Source organism: Chiloscyllium plagiosum, unplaced genomic scaffold (assembly GCF_037043375.1).
Source record: "Chiloscyllium plagiosum isolate Xiang-an unplaced genomic scaffold, Cpla_swu_hap1 HiC_scaffold_18, whole genome shotgun sequence".
Classification (NCBI taxonomy): Eukaryota; Metazoa; Chordata; class Chondrichthyes; order Orectolobiformes; family Hemiscylliidae; genus Chiloscyllium; species Chiloscyllium plagiosum.
The window spans coordinates 67,470,620-67,493,071 of record NW_028270156.1 but is presented as its reverse complement, the minus strand read 5'-3'; the positions used below and the strand labels follow the sequence as shown (position 1 = coordinate 67,493,071).

General features: G+C 46.0%; 1 protein-coding gene across 1 annotated transcript in view; it reads left to right on the top strand.

Moving 5' to 3' along the window:
* Positions 1-5,058: 5,058 nt before the first annotated feature.
* creb3l1 (cAMP responsive element binding protein 3-like 1) overlaps positions 5,059-22,452 on the top strand; it is a 194,602-nt gene continuing 177,208 nt past the window's right edge. Inside the window, exon 1 of the mRNA XM_043706199.2 lies at positions 5,059-5,492. Within this exon, the coding sequence (XP_043562134.2) occupies positions 5,394-5,492 (99 nt within the window). The 5' untranslated portion in view covers positions 5,059-5,393. The remainder of the gene's footprint in view (positions 5,493-22,452) is intronic.

Genomic DNA, 22,452 nt, shown 5'->3' with positions numbered 1-22,452 from the left:
CTCTGTGATTGGCCAATGGGCACGTGCATTCCCACAGAGTCACTGGGGCTATGGTAAGATCATGGAGGGTGGGGGGGGGGGGTGTGGTCTGGGAACCGAGTCAACAACAGGGTAGACAGCGTGAGGCTAAAGAATTGGGAGCTAAGCAGAGGGACAGAGGAGCAAATTAGACCGAGTCAGTTCAAAGCCAGAATGGCTGCAGAAGGAGGACTATAAAAAGAGAGAGAATTGATTATCGGTTTGAAAGAAAGAGAAACTTGAGGCCAAGGGACGAAAGGAAGAGAAAGAATTTAGTAATTAAATGTGTTCTAAGGGTCACTTGACCCGAAATGTTAGCCCTGCTTTCTCTCTCCACCGATGCTGCCAGACCTGCTGAGCTTTTCCAGCAATTTCTGTTTCTGAACTAAATAATTAAGCCACTCAGTACCTGACAGACTTCATCAGACTTGTAATTGCTTATTTTTGATGTTGATTGGAACACTTTAACACCTAGCACATTGCTAAAGGTGTTATTAATTAATGTATTGAGCTTTCTGTGGCATGTTTAATGGACAATTGATATGCAACTTCAGTAACTTCATTAATCTCACACGGCTATCTGTGTCTTACCAGGCCATAGGGCTGCACTCTCAACAGGGAGAGAGAGAGTGACAAATGGTGGGCATTTAACCTGAAGGGCACCATACCTCGGGTAAGGGGTGAGGTGCAGAAGGAGGAGAGTCCTTCATGATAACCTCAGCTGCTGTTGGCAATTGAACCCACACTGTTGGCATCACACTGCTCCGCAAACCAACTGTCCATCCAACTGAGCAATCACATTAAGGTTAAGGTGGGGCGCGGAGGGTCCACTGTTTTCATAAAGTTAGCGGTGGAGCGGCAGGAGTTATTCAGCAAAATGTCACAATCCACAACTCATGGGTACCTCTTCCCTGTGAGTTGCTGGTTTATAGGGTCGTACAGCACGGCAATTGACCCTTCAGTCTGTGTCGACCATAACCCCAAACTAAACTAGTCCCACCCTCCTCCTCCTGGCCCATCTCCCTCCAGACCTTTCCTAGACATTGTAACTGAACCCACATTCACCACTTCCTCAGCAAGTTTATCCCGCACACGAACCACCCCTTGTAAAAAAAAATTGCCCCTCATGTCTTTTTTTTAAATCTCTCTCCTCTCACCCCGAGTCTTGAAATCCCCCAACTTAACTATTACCCCTCATGACTGTATAAACTTTTATAAGGTCACCTCCCAACCTCTTATGCTCCAGTGAAAACAATCCCAACCTTTCTTTGTAACTCAAACTTTCCATACCCAGTAACATCCTGATAAATCTCTTGTGAACCCTCTCTGGGCGCTTCGGTTTCCTCCCACAATCCAAAGATGTGCAGGTCAGGTGAATTGGCCATTGCCCGTAGTGTTAGGTGAAGGGGTAAATGTAGGGGAATGGGTCTGGGTGGGTTGCGGGTCGGTGTGGACTTGTTGGGCCGAAGGGCCTGTTTCCACACTGTAAGTGATCTAATCTAATCTAATCTATAACAGGGTAACCAGAACTGCGCACACTACTCCAGATCAGGCCTCACCAATGTCCAGTACAACCTCTGCATGACATCCCAACTCCTGTACTCACAGGACTGAGCAACCTAACTGCCTTCTTAACCATGAATAATAGTGTGCATTATTCAAGCACTGTTATATTTCGCTAAGCCATTAGCTCAGTTTCTCTGTCCACAGATGCTCCCTATCCTGCAGAATCCTCCCAGCATTTTCTGGTTTTATTTCATTTCCCAGCATCCACAGTATTTTGCTTTTGTTTCCAACAGTCTAACCCACAGAATACTTGAAGCTGCCAGAGTTTGCTGGGTTGCCTGCAGTACTATATTTAACAGCTCTGTTTTCTGGGCAAAAAATAGAAATATATACATTTTTTTTTTTAAACAGGACACTTTTAGACTTAAAGATCATTTCAGTCATCAAAATATACACATCTATTTTTACACCTCACAGCTGCAGAGGCAGCTTCTCTACATTTAGAGCTCTAATTGTTGTGCGATAGAATGATAGAATTCCATTAAATTTCTTAACTCCTCAATTTATTTGAAGATGGTTTCCTCTCTTGTCTTTAATTCTGTTTTCTCTTCATGATATTCCCCCAGGGATTTACCTGTATTACAGCCGGCACAAAGATGGTCTTCACCAGGTCATCCAGCAGGGAGCACTTGTGAGCTTTGGAGACTCCCCACTCAACTCTTTGCTGTCCTTGTAGGTTTGGCACCACTTCCGAGCAGCTACAATCATGTCCAACCTCGTAGTCACTCGCCACATATCGCTAACTGGGCATTCAGATGTGGCTAACTTGCAAATAAAATGAAGGAACAGAGACACTGGGTGGGTGATCTCACATAGCATCCATTCAGCCCATCGAGTTTACACAAACCCTACTCCTCCACCCCCCACCCTTGTATTTCCCATGGCTAATCTGCACATCCCTGGACAATTTAGCCTGGCCAATCCACCTAATCGGGCACATCTTTGGATTGCGGGAGGAGACCAGAGCACCGGGTGGCACGGTGGCTCAGTGGTTGGCACTGCTGCCCCAGAGCGCCAGGGACCCGGGTTCGATTCCAGCCTCGGGCGACTGTCTGTGTGGAGTTTGCACGTTCTCCCCCGTGTCTGCGGTTTCCTCCCACAGTCCAAAGATGTGCAGGTGAGGCGAATTGGCCATGCTAAATTGCCCGTAGTGTTAGGTGCAATAGTCAGAGGGAAATGGGTCCGGGTGGGTTACTCTTTGGTGTGGACTGGTTGGGCCGAAGGGCCTGTTTCCACCCAGTAGGGAATCTAATCTAATCTAACACCCAGAGGGAATCTACACCGACATGGGGAGGATATGCAAACTCCTCACAGACAGGCACCCGAGGTTAGAATCGAACCTGTGGGGTAGTCATGTTAACCAGTGAACCATCGTGCTGCATGTGTGATGGTATGTTCAGTCACTCTAGGAGTCCATATTGCTGTGGTGAGGGCCCGGAATTGATGAATTTACGACGGCAGATTTTTCAACTCTCTTCCCACCTCATTTCTGCCTTACCCAAGTGTTGGGAGGATTGCAGGCAAATGTTCGAGCATTGTCTACCAAGTCTTCAGGGTTGATAAAAACCAGCAGCGCTGAAAGAACTCAGCGTCAGAAAGGCAGCTGGTCCGCCAACGTCTGAGAAAGAGAGTTGGAGTTGCGTCCAGGATGACTTTCTCCAACACTGAAGAGAGAGAGAGAGAGAGACAAGGAAATGGGAAATGTGTGTGTCATACTGAAAAGAAATGGGGGAGGTCAAGAAGAAACTTTAAAGGAAGGTTTGGGAGGGAGCGATGAAATGACAAAGATGTCATGGAATAAGAGGCTAAGGGAATGATAATGGCTGTAGTTTTGTTTTAAAAAAACAAAGCATTGGTCCGGTGTTAATGGCCAAATAAAACACTGCTCAGTTACAGCAAAGGTATAACATCCATGAACTGGAATTTGGTAAAATTAAACACCAAGATGGCGGAAGAGTTCCTGATCTGAAGCTGCTGAACTCAATGGTCAGTCTTGAAAGGCTGTGAAAGGGGGCTGGGGCTGGTTAAGGAGTGGACCAGGGTGTCACTGGTAATGTTGGTAAAAGTGGGTCAGACAGGGAGGATGTATTCAGTGCTGGCACTGAGGTGGAGGTGGTCGACAGCTTCAAGTTCCTTGGAGTAATTATCACTGACAATCTGTCCTGGTCCACCCATGTCAACACACACCGACCCCTCTAACTTCCTCAGAAGGCTAAGGAAATTCAGCAGGTCCACATCCACTCTGAGCAGTGTTCACGGCGCCAGGCTGCGAGAAGTGACAGAGAGCGGCGAACACATCCACACCCATCACGGAAAGCAGCCTTCCACCCACTGAACTCCATCTGTCTGGGCAAAGCGGCCAACGTCACCGAACAGGAGACAGCGGGGGCTGCAGGTGCTGGAGACTTTGAGTCGACAAAGTCGAGGAGCTGGAAGAGGCACCGCAGGGCAGGCAGCATCTGAGGAGCAGGAGAGTCGACATTTCGGGCATAACCCCTTCGCTGTCCGGCCGTAAAAGGACGGTCTTGCTGCTCAGATGCTGCCTGATCTGCTGTGCCTTTTCCAGCCCCACACTTAATCAACATAACCAAAGCGCCCCCCCACCCCCCAACCCAGTTGTACCCTCTTCCGTTTGGCAGAAGACACAGAAGGTTGAGAACACGGACCAACAGATTCAAGAACAGCTTCTTCCCCGCTGTGAGGGAAAGACTTCCAGTGTATGAGAGCTGACCTTTCTCTTCATGGTCCCTGGAGCTGTAACCCTGCCTTGTGCACCATTACCCTGATGCACTTATGATTTGCCTGTTGGGCACACAATACAATAGCTTTCACCCATACCTCGGTCCGTGTGACAAAAATAAATCACCGGGGGGAGGGGGGGGGGCTTCCTTTAGTGGGGTTGGGTAGCTAAAATGGTGTTGCCTCAGTGACAGCTCAGGTCGCTAAGCCTTTTTCTTTTTGCCAGTAGTAGGCGAAAGTGAGGACTGCAGGTGCTGGAGATCAGAGTCCAGATCAGAGAGCGCGGTGCTGGAAAAGCACAGCGGGTCGGGCAGCATCCGAGGAGCAGGACGTTTCGGGCAAAAGCCCCCTCACCGGGACGCAGTCTGAGAAGGGGGGGGGGGGGGGGCAGAGGGATCAAGATGAGGAGTGGGGAAGAGTTCTTTCTGTTTTGTGTTGCCTTGGGTCACCCCAGCGGTCTCTGAGAGTGGGCGAGCTGTTGTTCTAACAGTACTGATTCAGAGAGGGAGCGTCGCTCCGAAAGCTGGTGTGCTTCCAGTTAAACCCTGTTGGACTGTAACCCGGTGTTGTGTGTGATTTTTAACCTTCTAACAGTGCATGCGCCTACAGCTGCAGGCTGGCAGAACTGAAAGGGTTAATAGTGAAGGGAGAGAGAGAGAGAGAGGAGTGACGTGAGTGTGGAGGGCTGGGGAAAGCTGTGTGAACTAGCTAGTGATAGTCATATGAAGTTTGGGTCGGAGTTCAGACAAGGAGACACAGACAGAGAGAGAGAGACTGGGATCTGCAGTTTGTGTTAAACTGACATCAAACCCAGGCACCAGAGAGAGCTGACAGCCACATACACACACACACACAGGGAGAGGGAGAGCTGCTCCCACACACTGCAGCTGGAGCAGGGTGGAGGGAGAGGAGGGAGAGAGGAGGGGGGGAAAGTCCTTTAGCAAAGCCCCGGAGCACGGTTGAAGGAGCCCGGGCTCCCTGGAGGTAATTCCCCTGAGCCTCCGACACCCCCTCGCCAGGACCCACTCACCATCAGCCCTGCCTTCCCTGAGCCTCCGGCAAAGCCCACTATGGATATCCTGGATAACTTCGGCGTGGAAAAGCTGTTCGCAGCCTCCAGCCTCGTGGATTTGGAAGATCTGAACGAAGCCGATTTCCTCACCAATGTGGTAAGTTGCTGGGTTAACCAGCTCCGACTTCTTAACCAGCGCGGGACCCCTTCGCTCTGTCCCCCCCATCTCCAGCACCATCCTCCTCCTCCAGTACATCTCCCCGTCCGACCAGACACACACACACACAGAGATACGGACTGAAGTGCAACACACTGCACACGCACCCTATACTGCACGCTCGGAAACGGTCAGCAATATACAGGCATGCACACAGAAATATACACACACTGAAACACACAGGCATGCACACAGAAATATACACACACTGAAACACACAGGCATGCACACAGAAATATACACACACTGAAACACACAGGCATGCACACAGAAATATACACACACACAGAAATACACACACAGAGAAACACACAGACATGCACACACAGAAACACACAGAAATATACACACAGGCATGCACACAGAAATATACACACAGGCATGCACACAGAAATATACACACAGAAACACACAGAAATATACAAACACTGAAACACACAGACATGCACACAGAAATATACACCCACAGAAACACACACAAATATACACACACAGAAACACACACAAATATACACACACAAATATACAAACACTGAAACACACAGACATGCACACAGAAATATACACCCACAGAAACACACACAAATATACACACACAGAAACACACACAAATATACACACACAAATATACAAACACTGAAACACACAGAAATATACAAACACTGAAACACAGAAATATACAAACACTGAAACACAGAAATATACAAACACTGAAACACACAGAAATATACAAACACTGAAACACAGGCATGCACACAGAAATATACAAACACTGAAATACACATGCATGCACACTGAAATATACAAACACTGAAATACACATGCATGCACACAGAAATATACAAACACTGAAACACAGGCATGCACACAGAAATATACAAACACCGAAACACACAGACATGCACACAGAAATATACAAACCATCGAAACACACAGACATGCACACAGAAATATACAAACCATCGAAACACACAGACATGCACACAGAAATATACAAACACTGAAACACACAGACATGCACACAGAAATATACAAACACTGAAACACACAGAAATATACAAACACTGAAACACACAGAAATATACAAACACTGAAACACACAGAAATATACAAACACTGAAACACACAGAAATATACAAACACTGAAACACACAGGCATGCACACAAATATACAAACACTGAAACACACAGAAATATACAAACACTGAAACACACAGAAATATACAAACACTGAAACACACAGAAATATACACCCACAGAAACACACAGGCATGCACACAGAAATATACAAACCACTGAAACACACAGGCATGCACACAGAAATATACAAACACTGAAATACACATGCATGCACACAGAAATATACAAACACTGAAACACACAGACATGCACACAGAAATATACAAACCACTGAAACACACAGACATGCACACAGAAATATACAAACACTGAAACACACAGACATGCACACAGAAATATACAAACACTGAAACACACAGGCATGCACACAGATATATACAAACACAGAAACACAGAAATATACAAACACTGAAACACAGGCATGCACACAGAAATATACAAACCACTGAAACACACAGGCATGCACACAGAAATATACAAACCACTGAAACACACAGGCATGCACACAGAAATATACAAACCACTGAAACACACAGGCATGCACACAGAAATATACAAACATTTAAACACAGGCATGCACACAGAAATATACAAACACCGAAACACACAGACATGCACACAGAAATATACAAACCATCGAAACACACAGACATGCGCACAGAAATATACAAACCACTGAAACACACAGGCATGCACACAGAAATATACAAATACCGAAACACAGGCATGCACACAGAAATATACAAACACCGAAACACACAGGCATGCACACAGAAATATACAAACACCGAAACACACAGACGTGCACACAGAAATATACAAACACCGAAACACACAGACATGCACACAGAAATATACAAACACACGAAACACACAGGCATGCACACAGAAATATACAAACCACTGAAACACACAGGCATGCACACAGAAATATACAAACCATCGAAACACACAGACATGCACACAGAAATATACAAACACTGAAACATACAGGCATGCACACAGAAATATACAAACCATCGAAACACACAGACATGCACACAGAAATATACAAACACTGAAACACACAGACATGCACACAGAAATATACAAACACTGAAACACACAGAAATATACAAACACTGAAACACACAGAAATATACAAACACTGAAACACACAGAAATATACAAACACTGAAACACACAGAAATATACACCCACAGAAACACACAGGCATGCACACAGAAATATACAAACCACTGAAACACACAGGCATGCACACAGAAATATACAAACACTGAAATACACATGCATGCACACAGAAATATACAAACACTGAAACACACAGACATGCACACAGAAATATACAAACCACTGAAACACACAGACATGCACACAGAAATATACAAACACTGAAACACACAGACATGCACACAGAAATATACAAACACTGAAACACACAGGCATGCACACAGATATATACAAACACAGAAACACAGAAATATACAAACACTGAAACACAGGCATGCACACAGATATATACAAACACAGAAACACAGAAATATACAAACACTGAAACACACAGGCATGCACACAGAAATATACAAACCACTGAAACACACAGGCATGCACACAGAAATATACAAACCACTGAAACACACAGGCATGCACACAGATATATACAAACACAGAAACACAGAAATATACAAACACTGAAACACAGGCATGCACACAGAAATATACAAACACTGAAACACAGGCATGCACACAGAAATATACAAACACTGAAACACACAGGCATGCACACAGAAATATACAAACCACTGAAACACACAGGCATGCACACAGAAATATACAAACATTTAAACACAGGCATGCACACAGAAATATACAAACACCGAAACACACAGACATGCACACAGAAATATACAAAACATCGAAACACACAGACATGCACACAGAAATATACAAACCACTGAAACACACAGGCATGCACACAGAAATATACAAACCACTGAAACACACAGGCATGCACACAGAAATATACAAACCACTGAAACACACAGGCATGCACACAGAAATATACAAACCACTGAAACACACAGGCATGCACACAGAAATATACAAACACCGAAACACACAGACATGCACACAGAAATATACAAACACCGAAACACACAGACATGCACACAGAAATATACAAACACACGAAACACACAGGCATGCACACAGAAATATACAAACCACTGAAACACACAGGCATGCACACAGAAATATACAAATCACAGAAACACCCATGCACACAGAAACACAGGCGCAAAGAAACGTTCCTATGGACAATACTTAAATATATATACAGGCACCAAGGTAAAGGCATACACCTAATGAAACACAGAAACCCACAGATACACGTGAGGAAGGAGACAAGAGTCCCATCAGCGCCCACACACAAACAGACAGAACATACACCAATATGTTTACACACGGATACACACACAGGTACACAAACAGACAGAACATACACCAATATGTTTACACACAGATACACACACTGGTACACTCTGATACAGGCATCCTCACAGCCACAAACTCACTGGGATTCAGTCTCGCACTAAGTCATGTAAACATGAAAACACTGACTCAGATTCACCCTCCGAGTTGCATATTTTCCTTCTCTGTGGTTCTCAGTTAAACCATACCCCAACAAAGTAAAATGTCAACTGTCTGTTGATAATACTGCTCCAAACTTCAGCTGTAATCAGTGTCTGAGCTGACTCACACCATTGTGGGTTTGCTTTATAAGTCTGCATTGAAGGGAGACCAGCTGTGCACATCCTACTGTGGGATATTCCTCTCAGCTGGAGTTCTCTGCTGTGTTTTATGTGGAGTACAGCTCAGAAAACAGGGCTCATTTACTGGCAAATTAGTCTAATAGTTGTGGAGCTGAAGTTCTCTTGAGATAAAGCAGCTTCTAACTGAGAACAGCGCATTATGAATGTTAGCACACTCGGAATGTAATGGAGACATCGTTTTTCCAATCTAAGGGATGTTTACCCAAGGAAAACGGTTTGCATGAATAAGCTGGTGACGGTCAGCCTGGCCCCAGTGGAATAAAGGAGGGACAATTCAGTTCCATCAGAATGAGAGAGGGTTAGTGCAGACCTGTTAGAATGTGTGTCAGCACAGTGCAGTGAACAGGGCCAGTCGAGTGTGACTAGAGTGAGTTTGGGATAGGCATTAAAGTGACGAGAAACAGTTAACGTGCTCTGATTTCATCTGTGGAACAGCTTGATGTCGGTTGCATTATATAGAACTCATGCAAATATGATACTATACAGTATCATCTATACCATTCTATACAGCATACTTTACTAACGATATTGGAATATAGTACATCAAAAGTGTGACATTTGAAAAAAAGGTACATAGATTCAATACTAGCACTAGGTTAATGAATACCCATAGTTAGCTATTTTCCACTATATAGGCAAAAGTGAGGACTGCAGGTGCTGGAGCTCAGAGTCTAGATTAGAGTGGTGCTGGAAAAGCAAGCACTGTTCAGGCAGCATCCGAGGAGCAGGAAAATCGACATTTCGGGCAAAAGCCCTTCATCAGGAATTCATTATCTTCCACTATATGGCTAATCGGTTTAATATTGAAATACATCTTGACAGTTATGAGATTGATGCACCTATTGCTGTATGGTTGGTATGATGTAACTGAGACTTGTCTATACTCTTTAATAATCTATAGATTCTACACAGGCATTTGGTAAGGTGGAGCACGTGTTGTACTCGTGATGATGTCTTAACGGTTATTCGGTTCGAAAGCCCCACATTTTCACATCTCTCCTCCAACCAGTACAACTCTCACAGTGAGACTTAGCTCGTTCTTAGTCTGCTCCTGCTAGGTACTGGTCTGTTTACTCCGGAATTTGTAGGTATTTCCAAGTCCATCTTTCTAGAGGCGTGTTCTCCCATCCCTCTGGAGTCGGTGGGACTTGAACCCTGGATTGATATCACCCGTTTTGCCCTGGTTTAGGCTTTGTGCGTTTGGCCCGTTGCTTTTCTCCTATTCCGTTCTCCCTCGGGAAACTACCAATTCTTTTCTCGCCCTCGATTCATTTTCCCCGACTGTTTTCTGGTTTCCTTCCTGGTTTATTTGGGGTGTGCTCCAAGAAAACGTTCCCGTTCGGAGTCTGTTTCAGGCCCCCAGGCTGTTCCCACTGCCTCTATCCCAACTGAGAAGATTGACATTCCAGGTCCCGGGTTAGAAACATGAGATTCTCAACTGGACTGCCACTTCGGTGTATTAGTCAGCACAGGCTGCACAGTCAGAGGTGCCGTCCTTAGGATGAAACGTTAAACCGAGGTCTGTCAGTCCTTTCAAGGGGAGTGTCAATGACCCGATGCGATTGTTCAAAAACAGCAGGAAACCTCCTCCTGTACCTGGGTCAATAATTGTCCCTGTATCAACACTGCCAAATAAAAACTGACAGAGATGGGTATATGAATAGGAAGGGTTTGGAGAGATATGGGCCGGGTGCTGGCAGGTGGGACTAGATTGGGTTGGGATATCTGGACGAGTTGGACCGAAGGGTCTGTTTCCGTGCTGTACATCTCTATGGCTCTATAACTGCGGGTTCTGAAATCAGAAGCAAAAACAGAAATTGCTGGAAAAACTCAGCGGGTTTCTGTGAGAGAAAGCAGTCAAGACTTCCAAGTCCAGTGACCCTCCTTCAGATAAACTGCCCCTTTGTCTCGATGTTTACGGGATTTGACTTTGTACAAAATTACCGTGTTTACTGGTGTTGCAGACTGCACAGCGGCAGCAACTCATTAGCTGTGCAGCATTGTGAGATACCCATAAAGTTGTGTGGAATTTCGCTCTGTTTATGATCCATTTCTGTAGGACCCAATTTGTTTATAACATGTACCCACCTTGTTCCCCAATTTATTCATAAGTAGTTTGCAGTATCTCCTGGTTTCTTCTTGTTATGTACAGTATTCCGTCATTGTTAGTGTGTCTGTGGTGTGTGCTCCTTGCGTGTTCTCGCTGCGTGTCGGATTATGCATTATGGTTCCCTATGTGTGTTCTTGATATGAATTCCTGGACTGTGTTCCTTCTCTGTGTTGTTGGTGTACACCCTGCTGTGTTCCCTAAATAAATGAAAGAACTGCAGATGCTAAAGGCAGAGGGGTCACTGGCCTCGAAACGTTAAACTCTACTTTCTCTCCACACATGCCGCCAGACCTGCTGAGTTTCTCCAGCAATTTCTGCTTTCTTCCTGTGCCCGTTTTGTGGCGTTCTTGTTGCTTGTTCTCGTGTGTAGCCCTGGAGTCCGAGTTTACTCCAGGTATTTCCCTAGTTTTTTTTGGTTTGACCATGGCCAAATATTAGAACTGAAATCTGTCACAGATTTGTGTCTGACCAACTCGCGCAAAATCTTAGCACAATCACGTCTCCACTCTCTTCCATCCGCAATTTTGTTTCTTTGCGTGTTTCTCCATGTGTAGACTTACTGTTTGGCTAACTGTGTAAGTTTGCCAGTCTACCTGTGTTCAGTCTCTGGGTGTTGAAAGTGTACTCATCACACTGTACTTATATATGTTCTTGCTAGCATGCACATCTTCTCTCTTGATCAACAACGTTGGGTATTATTAAGCTGGAGAGAATAGATTTACTCGGACGTTGCCAGGCATGGAATGTTTAAGTTATATAAAAAAAAAGGCTAGATAGGCTGGGATTCTTTCACTGGCACATTGGAGGTGGAGAGATGACGTTATCGAAGTTTATAAAACCATGAGGGGCGCAGATAGGTTTAATGGTAGGTATCTTTTCCCTGGGATTTGAAGACTGGGGGGGGGGGGGGGTGCGTCGTTAAGATGAGAGGAGAGAGGTTTTAAAAAGACGGGAGAGGCAAATGTTTTTGCTCAAGAGGGTGGTTCGTCTGTGGGATGAACTTCCTGAGGAAGTGGTGGATGTGGACATAGTTACAATATTTAAAAGACATTTGGGTAAGTACATGAAGAGGAAAGGTTTGGAGGGATATGGGCCAGGAGCAGGCAGGTGGGACTAGTATAGTTTGGGCTTACGTTCAGCATGGACTGAGGATATGACTCTGTAACATTGTGCAGTTTAGTTACATTATATAGTTTCTTTAACATAAGTAGCACCTTAAGGAGCATCACAGAGGTACGCGGCATAAAGTCGATCCGAGTGCACAGAAGGCAATGCAAGGAGTGATCAGAGCTTTGGTTAAGTGGTGCATTTTGAGGAGGGTGCAGACAGCGTGAGGTGGAGAGAGGGTGGAAGATAGGGCTTGGGATCAGGGCTGTGTAAGAAAGGAATGAAGATTCAAGATGGTGCTTTGTGAATTTGTCTCTGCCTTTGCTTTCATGCGTGTGATGCTCTGATAAATACAACAATGACTCAGTTTTCTCATAACATGGAGCTTTGAAGGAACACACCTGCTGGAGCTTCTAACACCCTGTGACGTTGGACAGTGAGGTAAAACAAATTGGATTTGAGCACTGTGAAAGGTGCCCTTTTGTGCTACATACAATCTGGCGTGACTGACGAGGGCTGTGACTCCAAACACTGCTTCGTTTAGCAACACAGTGACCCCTCTGTTGACCTACGCGGGATTTATTTCAACCCTTGACCCTTCCCAAACCTCTCCCGTCCAGACACATGCTGGTGTGCACCCACTCCTCTGCACTGCCTGTGCCAGGCAACTGCCCTGTTCGTGCCAAGAGGACTATGGCAAGACCAATTCAGTTCATGACTCGAGCCGTGCTGTTCCGTTCATGGGATATGGCTGTCTCTGGCTCCCACGCCTGTGTCATTTGTAAGGCCATCCCCGAGCCCGCTCCCAGTGAGTTGTAGGTCCTGGAACATGCCCCTCCTAAACAGTAACACATGAACCCATGTCCCCGCGCCCCCCCCCCCCACCCCGACAATGTCTTTGGGTGACCACTGCACTGGCATTGCCACTATTTAATAACGTGGCCCCTCACATTATTGTTGGCTTCTTTTGCCAACTCTCTTAAATCTGGGCCATTGCTCCTTGATCATTCTACCAATGGGGACCTTTCCCTCCGTCCTCATGTCCAAGTTCCTCGGATCTTTTCTGTGCCTTTACGTCCTTCTGAAAGTGGGGCACTCAGACCTCATTGAGGCTGAATCAGGCTTATCCCCCCGCCTCCTTCCTGTGCCCCTATTTTGTGAAGTGAAGATCTCAAATGCTTCTTCAATTGGGGCAGCAGGCCAATCAGCCCCTCCAGCCTGTTCTATCCTTCAATGTGTCCGTGTCTGATCTGTTACCTAACTGCCTTTGGCCTATATCCCCATGCTTAACAGAAGTTTATCGATCTCCGATTTAAAATTAACAACTCATCCAGCGCTCTCTGCCATTTCTTTCAAGCCTTTACCACCCTGCGTGTGTGTGTGTGTGTGTGGAAGGTGATGGCCTAGTGGTATGATCACTAGACTAGTAATCTAGAGACACTCGTGATGTCCTGGGGACCTGGGTCCCAACCCTGTCATGGTTAAATGGTGGCGTTTGAATTCAAGGAAGTTACATTAGTCAGAGGGGGATGGGTCTGGGTGGATTACTCTTCGGAGGGTCGGTGTGGACTTGTTGGGCCGAAGGGCTTGTTTCCACACTGTAGGGAATCTAATCTAAAAACTCAGAAGGGCCATGGAAACCGTGGTGAGACCATTGTTGGCTGTTGGGAAAACCTGATCGAAGGGCTTTGGCCCGAAACGTCGATTCTCCTGCTCCTCGGTTGCTGCCTGGACCTGCCGTGCTTTTCCAGCGCCGCTCTAATCTTAAAAACTGTTGGGGAAAACCCATCAGGCTCACTAATGACCTTGAGGGAAAGAAACTGTTGGCCTGACTTGCGTGTGACCCCAGGGCAGCGCCAATGTGGTTGGCTCTTCAGTGCCCTCTGGGTAATGAGTGCAGGCCTGCTCAGTGATGGCCACATCCTGCGTTTGAATAAAATTTTTAAAAGTGCCTCCAGAGTGGTCCCACCACCTTCGATGACTTTAGTACATAAATACTCCCAGATCCACCTGTACCTCAGCCAGCCTTTATACGCAAGCTGACGATGTGTATGGGCAGGATACCTTACCAAGGGAGATATCAGTTTTGCCTTACTTACTGCATACACTCTTCATCAGAGTTCTGTCCCTCACACTATTGCAGTTGTCTCGTTTGTGATCAGTGTGCAGTAAACATGGAGGGTACAGCGCTGTCCTCCTTTCCATCTTTCACTTCAATTGACGCTACGTCTCTCAGCCGATGTGGAGAGCGGTGTCATTGTATGTCAAGTAAGTTGGAATCACGCTGCCTGGAAGGATTGATTTATTGCTGTCACGTACCGAGATACAGTGAAAAGCGTTGTTTGGCGTTTTCCACAGGCAGATGGTGCCACAGGAGGAGTAACAGGGCAGCAGAAGAGGGTGCGGAATACAGCAGTGTTACAGAGAAGGTGCAGAAAAAGAGATCAACATTAATGTTTTTCAGAGGTCCGTACAGAATCCTGATAACGGTGGGGAAGAAGCTGGTTTTGAATCTGTTTGTACGTGTTTTTGAACTTTTATGTTTTCTGCCCGATGGAAGTGGGGGGGGGGGAGACGAGAGTCTCGCCGGGGTGGGAGGGGGCTTTGGTAATGTTGGTTCCTTTCCCAAAGCAGTGGGAGGTGTAGATGGAGCCAGTGGATGGAAGGCTGGTTGGTGTGTTCCTATGATCTCCGCGACAGGAACAGTATAATTAACGTTCAGACGAGTAAACCATTTCAGGGGACTATCCCACCGCCTCTTACTTTACCCTGTCCTCCCTGACTTCCAAAACCTTGATTCGAAGCCATTCTGTTGGGACTAAGACTGCTCCACATTGACACTGGTTGGATCCACCTATTTCTCACTTCATTGGCAGCCTCAGGCAGAGAGGAACACAGGCAGGTGGCATCTGGCAAACAGATTGGTCACAGCATTGGCCTCCTTTGGTAGACTGGGGAAGAGGTACACCGAAGAGAGAGAAAGCTGTGTCTGTGTGTGTCTGTGTCTGTGTCTGTCTGTGTCTGCGTGTGTGTGCGTGTGTCTGTGTGTCGATGTGTCGATGTGTCTGTGTGTGTGTGTGTCTGTGTCTGTGTCTGCGTGTGTGTGTCTGTCTGTGTGTCTGTCTGTGTCCATGTGTGTGTCTGTGTCTGTGTGTCGATGTGTCTGTGTGTGTGTGTGTCTGTGTCTGTGTCTGCGTGTGTGTGTCTGTCTGTGTGTCTGTCTGTGTCCATGTGTGTGTCTGTGTCTGTGTGTCGATGTGTCTGTGTGTGTCTGTGTCTGCGTGTGTCTGCGTGTGTCTGCGTGTGTGTGCGTGTGTGTGTCTGTCTGTGTCTGTCTGTGTGTCTCTGTGTCCATGTGTGTGTGTCCGTGTCTGTGTGTCGATGTGTCGATGTGTCTGTGTGTGTGTGTCTGTGTCTGTGTCTGCGTGTGTGTCTGTCTGTCTGTGTCCATGTGTGTCTGTGTCCGTGTCTGTGTCTGTGTGTCGATGTGTCTGTGTGTCGATGTGTCTGTGTGTCGATGTGTCTGTGTGTCGATGTGTCTGTCTGTGTCTGTGTCTGTGTCTGCGTGTGTGTGCGTGTGTCTGTGTGTGTCTGTGTCTGCGTGTGTGTGTGTGTGTCTGTGTGTGTGTGTCTGTGTCTGCGTGTGTTTGTGTATGTGTCTGCGTGTGTCTGTGTGTGTGTGTGTCGATGTGTGTGTGCGTGTGTCTGTCTGTCTGTGTGTGCGAGTCTGTGTCCGTGTGTGTGTGTGTGTGTCTGTGTGAGAGATTACCTGGAAGTGATTGGTGTGACATAACAAGGAGCATCTATTTCATTTGTTACCCTTCAGGGAGCTCCAGAGTCAAGGGGGTGGATGGAGAAAAAGTCTGTTAATTTATGAGATTTTCGTGGTACTGCACTTGAACCTTCAGCATTTCGCATCGCTTCTGCGGCTGACTTATTCCGAATGTTTCAACTCTCTGCTGGGAGTTACTTATTTCACAGCGATCCACCTTATTCTGTGACTCAACTTCCCTGAATGTTGCATTTGAAAATGTTGCTCAGCAGACACTCTGGGATGAGCCTGAAATGTTCAGGAATTGGAGATTAATCTCCGGGACACTGTGCAGCCCGGGAGAAAAACCATCAGGCATTAAAGCTTAATGCATTTCCATTTTAATTTTCTTTGAGCACTTTCGCACGTTATTTATAAATCTATGCCAGATGTGGCTGTCGAATCAAGATCAAAAAGACACTCACTCAGCTAGCAAAGCGGGCGCTTGCTTTCCAAGTGGCCGTGGACGGGCAGTGCACTGAGTCTGTGGACTTTGTTGGGCAACTGTTTAGCGGGACGGGGGCGGCAGAAGGTCATGTGATGAAACTCCCAGGAATGTACACACACACACACACACACACACACAAATTGCTGGCGAAACTCTGCAGCACCTTTGGAGAGAAATCAGAGTTAACGGTTCGGGTCCAGCCAACCTTTCTTCAGAAGACTGATGACAACGGCGCACCCACGTGGACGATTCACAAGAGGAAACTTGGTGTTCTTGTAAATGGTCCTGACGGGAGACCTTTTTCAGAAATGGCCTGTTTTATGCCATCAACAAAGTTAACATTACCCCTTTGAACCTTTCATTTATATGAATCGTAAAAGGTTGAGGACCCAGCATTGATCTCTGGCGCATGACTCGTTATATTTACCAACCTATTTATACTGATCTGCTGGTTCCTATTAACTAGCAAATCTTCTATGTGTGCTAATGAGTTATCCCCATCTGTGAGCTCTGATGTGGCACCTTATCGATTGATTTCTGTAAACCCAAGTGCAGTACATCTAAAGGTTGCCCTTCGTCTACAGCACATGACTTTGTCAAAGAGCTCCAGTAGACTGATTCACCATGATTTTCTTTCGCAAACCCATTTTGTCTTTGTCTTTGCCTGATAAGCTTGTGTTCACATCCTGCCATCACATCTTTAATAATAATCCCCCATGTCCCCCCTCTGAGAGATGTTAAATTTAATTGGCCTGTAGTTTCCTGCTTTCCCTCCTCTGCCCTTTTTTTTTGAACGAAGGAGTTGCATTGTAATCATTACCTTGTTGTCTTGTTATTTTCCATTGCCAATTCCCTGGTCTCCAATCTAGTGGGGTGGAAATGTATGGCTGGAAAAGCGCAGCAGGTCAGGCAGCATCTAGGGAACAGGAGAATCGACGTTTCGGGCATTAGCCCTTCTTCAGGAAGAAGGGCTAATGCCCGAAACGTCGATTCTCCTGTTCCCTAGATGCTGCCTGACCTGCTGCGCTTTTCCAGCAACACATTTCCATCTCTGATCTCCAGCATCTGCAGACCTCACTTTCTCCTCCAATCTAGCGGGACCATCCCTAAATCTTGGAACATCTTGTTGGGCCAAATGTCCTGTTTCCACACTGTAGGGATTCCGTGATTAAAACCAACGCAGCAACTATTGCAATTAGCTGATTCTTGTAAGACCCCTGAGGATGAAGGCCATCTCGGGGACTTGTTAACCTGCCTGTCAACAGTTTGCTCAGAGCCAATGCCTGATGACAGTAATATTCGCGAGTTCGTTGCTGCCTTCCATTTCCTGAGTTACAGTGATAGAGTCACGCAGTCATAGAGATGTTACAGCACGGAAACAGACCCTTCGGTCCAACCCGTCCATGCCGACCAGATATCCCAACCCAATCTACTCCCACCTGTCAGCACCCGGCCCAAATCCCTCCAAATCTTTCCAATTCATACACCCATCCAAATGCCTCTTAAATGTTGCAATTGTACCAGCCTCCACCACATCCTCTGGCAGCTCATTCCATACACGTACCACCCTCTGCGTGAAAAAGTTGCCCCTTAAGTCTCTTTTATATCTTTCCCCTCTCACCCTAAACCTATGCCCTCTAGTTCTGGACTTCCCCACCACAAGGAGAAGACTTTGCCTATTTACCCTATCCATGCCCCTCATAATTTTGTAAACTTCTATAAGGTCACCCCTCAGCCTCCGACCCTCCAGGGAAAACAGCCCCAGCCTGTTCAGCCTCTCCATATAGCTCAGATCCTCCAACCCTGGCAACATCCTTGTAAATCTTTGCTGAACCCTTTCAAGTTTCACAACACCTTTCCGATAGGAAGGAGACCAGAATTGCACGCAATATTCCAACAGTGGCCTAACCAATGTCCTGTACAGCTGCAACATGACCTCCCAACTCCAGTACTCAATACTCTGACCAATAAAGGAAAGCATACCAAACGCCGCCTTCACTATCCTATCTACCTGCGACTCCACTTTCAAGGAGCTATGAACCTGCACTCCAAGGTCTCTTTGTTCAGCAACACTCCCTAGGACCTTACCATTAAGTGTATAAGTCCTGCTAAGGTTTGCTTCCCCAAAATGCAGCACGTCGCATTTATCTGAATTAAACTCTGTTTCTTGGATGTGGCTTATATCCTCAACAGTGCAGACCCTTGCAAAATGCCTCGTTATTTTCCATTGTCAATTCCCTGGCCCTGGGCTCATTTTGAATCGGAACATCATTGTTTTATTAGCTCCTCTTGTCAAATTTTTATATAATCTCTTACTGTCTTGTTTTAGTACTTCTGGCTAGCTTTCTCTGGTACAGGTCATTCTGCTATAATGCCGGAGTCACCACAGAATCCCTACAGTGTGGCAACAGGCCATTTGGCCCAACCGGCTCTCCGATGAGCATCCCACCCAGACCCATACCCCAACCCTATTACTTTACATTTACCCCTGACTGATGCACCTACCTGACACATCCCCGGACACTATGGGCAATTTAGCATGGCCAATTCACCCCAACCTGCACATCTTTGGACTGTCATCTTCCATGTGCAACCTTGCACTATGGAAAGTCAGGTTGTGGAAAACCCCTTTAGAAAATTGCGCTCTAGCAGATCGCTAATAGAAAATCGCTAGTTTGTACAGTTCAGTAGAAAGTTTGCATTATCCAAACAATATCCACACTTTGTGTTCCAGCCAATTCATACAATGTGCATTGTCGCAGAACGACTTGTGCTCTAATTGTTTTTCTCATTTTTCAACTATTAATCCATTTTTGCTTTTTTTTCATACTCTATACAGTTTGGACTCTCAGTAATTGTGTTTCACATGATGATGTGCCCCATGTGGTGATACAAGATTGACTCTGTTTGCTGCAGACCCCAAGGGCCCCCTCACGCCAGCTTGTGTTGCTGTCGATCGCTAACAGTGCAGATAGGAAGGGGTTGGAGAGCCAACTACGATGTTCCTTAGCTCGACAGCGTTATGGGATGACTGTGCTCAGGCCATCAATGAGCAGAGCCCCCTCCCCATTTTGGAGCAGACCATTTAGGGTAACAGGACATCCCCTCGATCGGCCCCCTCTTGTCCAAGAACATCTTTATGTCAGTCAGGATTGACGACACCGTTTCAGGTTGGATCCCTGAGGAATTATAGGAACAGGAGTAGGGCGTTGAATGCAATCATGGTTGATTGAACAGTCACCTGTCTTTTAACCAGAGGGGCATAGGTTTAGGGTGAGAGGGGAAAGATATAAAAGAGACCTACGGGGCAACTTTTTCACACAGAGGGTGGTACGTGTATGGAATGAGCTGCCAGAGGATGTGGTGGAGGCTGGTACAATGGCAACATTTAAGAGGCATTTGGATGGGTATATGAATAGGAAGGGTTTGGAGGGATATGGGCCGGGTGCTGGCAGGTGGGAGTAGATTGGGTTGGGATATCTGGTCGGCATGGACAGGTTGGACCGAAGGGTCTGATTCCGTGCTGTACGTCTCTATGACTCTACCCTCCTCATCCCCCGAACTAAGTACACCATTGCTAATGCGAAATATAACTCCATCTCTACTTGGGCACTAAGAAGCTTCAGTACAGAGCAGATCTGTTCGAACTTGCCCTCATGATCTTTCTCACTTATCTGAGTTATTTTTAAGATGCCTGACTTTCTGGTCTGTCTCTCATCTGAGGGAGGCTGGCCTCTGTCATTCTGATATTGTCTGAGAGTTGTTGTGGATGGTCTCGTGATTTTATCCAAATTGTTGCTGAGATTTAAAAGTCTCCAGTTTCGAGTCCAGTGCTCTGTTTGAACAGTAGTTCCCCACCAGCAATCTTTGTACTTCTTTCGGTTAATGTCTTGCCGAGCTCCAGGGAGCTATTGTGCCAGGGACTTGTTTGCGTACGGCCGGATCATGATTGAGACAATCTGGTGTCATTTCACAGGTCGCCAAGTCTTTCCACAATTCGGGAATGGAGACTTGAACTTAGCCTTCCTTCAGTCTATGAGGGTAATTTCAACCTAATGTATTCCATCTCCATTTAATTAACTGAACTCATTCAAACTCCATCACTTTAACCAAACTATTCAATCCCCATCAGGCTAACCAAACTATTTAACTTCCATTTTAATTAATAGATTGCAAAATTCAATAGGATTCAGAGTCATTAGCTTGTACAGCACAGAAACAGACCCTTCGGTCCCAACTCCTCCATTTGCTGCTGTTTGCCTATTTTTTACTTATGTATGTTATTTAACTCTGTGATCTGCCTGTATTGCTCACAAGACAAAGCTTTTCATTGTGCCTCAGTACAGGTGACAATAAAATTCAATTCAAATCAATTCAATTCAATCTAGTCCCATTCGCATTTGGCCCATATCTCCCCAAACCTTTTCTATTCGCGTATCCATCCAGATGCCTTTTAAATGTTGCAATTGTACCAGCCTCCACCACTTCCTCTGGCAGCTCATTCCATACACGTACCACCCTCTGTGTGGAAAAGTTACCCCTTAGGTCTCTTTTATATCTTTCCCCTCTCACCCTAAACCTACACCCTCTAGTTCTGGACTCCCCGACCCCAGGGAAAAGACTTTGCCTATTTATCCTATCCATGCCCCTCATGATTTTATAAACCTCTATAAGGTCATCCCTCAGCCTCCGACGCTCCAGGGAAAACAGCCCCAGGCTGTTCAGCCTCTCCCTGTAGCTCAAATCCTCCAAACCTGGCAACATCCTTGTAAATCTTTTCTGAACCCTTTCAAGTTTCACAACATCTTTCCGATAGGAAGGAGACCAGAATTGCACGCAATATTCCAACAGTGGCCTAACCAATGTCCTGTACAGCCGCAACATGACCTCCCAACTCCTGTACTCAATACTCTGACCAATAAAGGAAAGCACACCTTCTTCACTATCCTATCTACCTGCGACTCCACTTTCAAGGAGCTATGAACCTGCACTCCAAGCTCTCTTTGTTCAGCAACACTCCCTAGGACCTTACCATTAAGTGTATAAGTCCTGCTAAGATTTGCTTCCCCAAAATGCAGCACCTCGCATTTGTCTGAATTAAACTCCATCTGCCACTTCTCAGCCCATTGGCCCATCTGGTCCAGATCCTGTTGTAATCTGAGGTAACAGTATAAAATGGGCAAGCAATCTATCTGACTAGTTTTCTGTTGGAGAGATAAGGTGGAATTGAGTATGGTCATGTCATTGGTGATAGGAGAGGTCATCCAATGGTGATGGAGTGGGTTACTCTGAACCACTGCTCCTTGCATTGTATGTACAAATGAAAAGAGAGTTCCCAGTCCCTGTTTAAAAACACGCTGTTGTTTCAATGGGAGAGAAGCTCAGTTCCTGGAACCAGTTTGTTTAGCAAGTCCAGCTGCCTCCTGCTGCTTTTAACTCTCAGCTTGGTATTC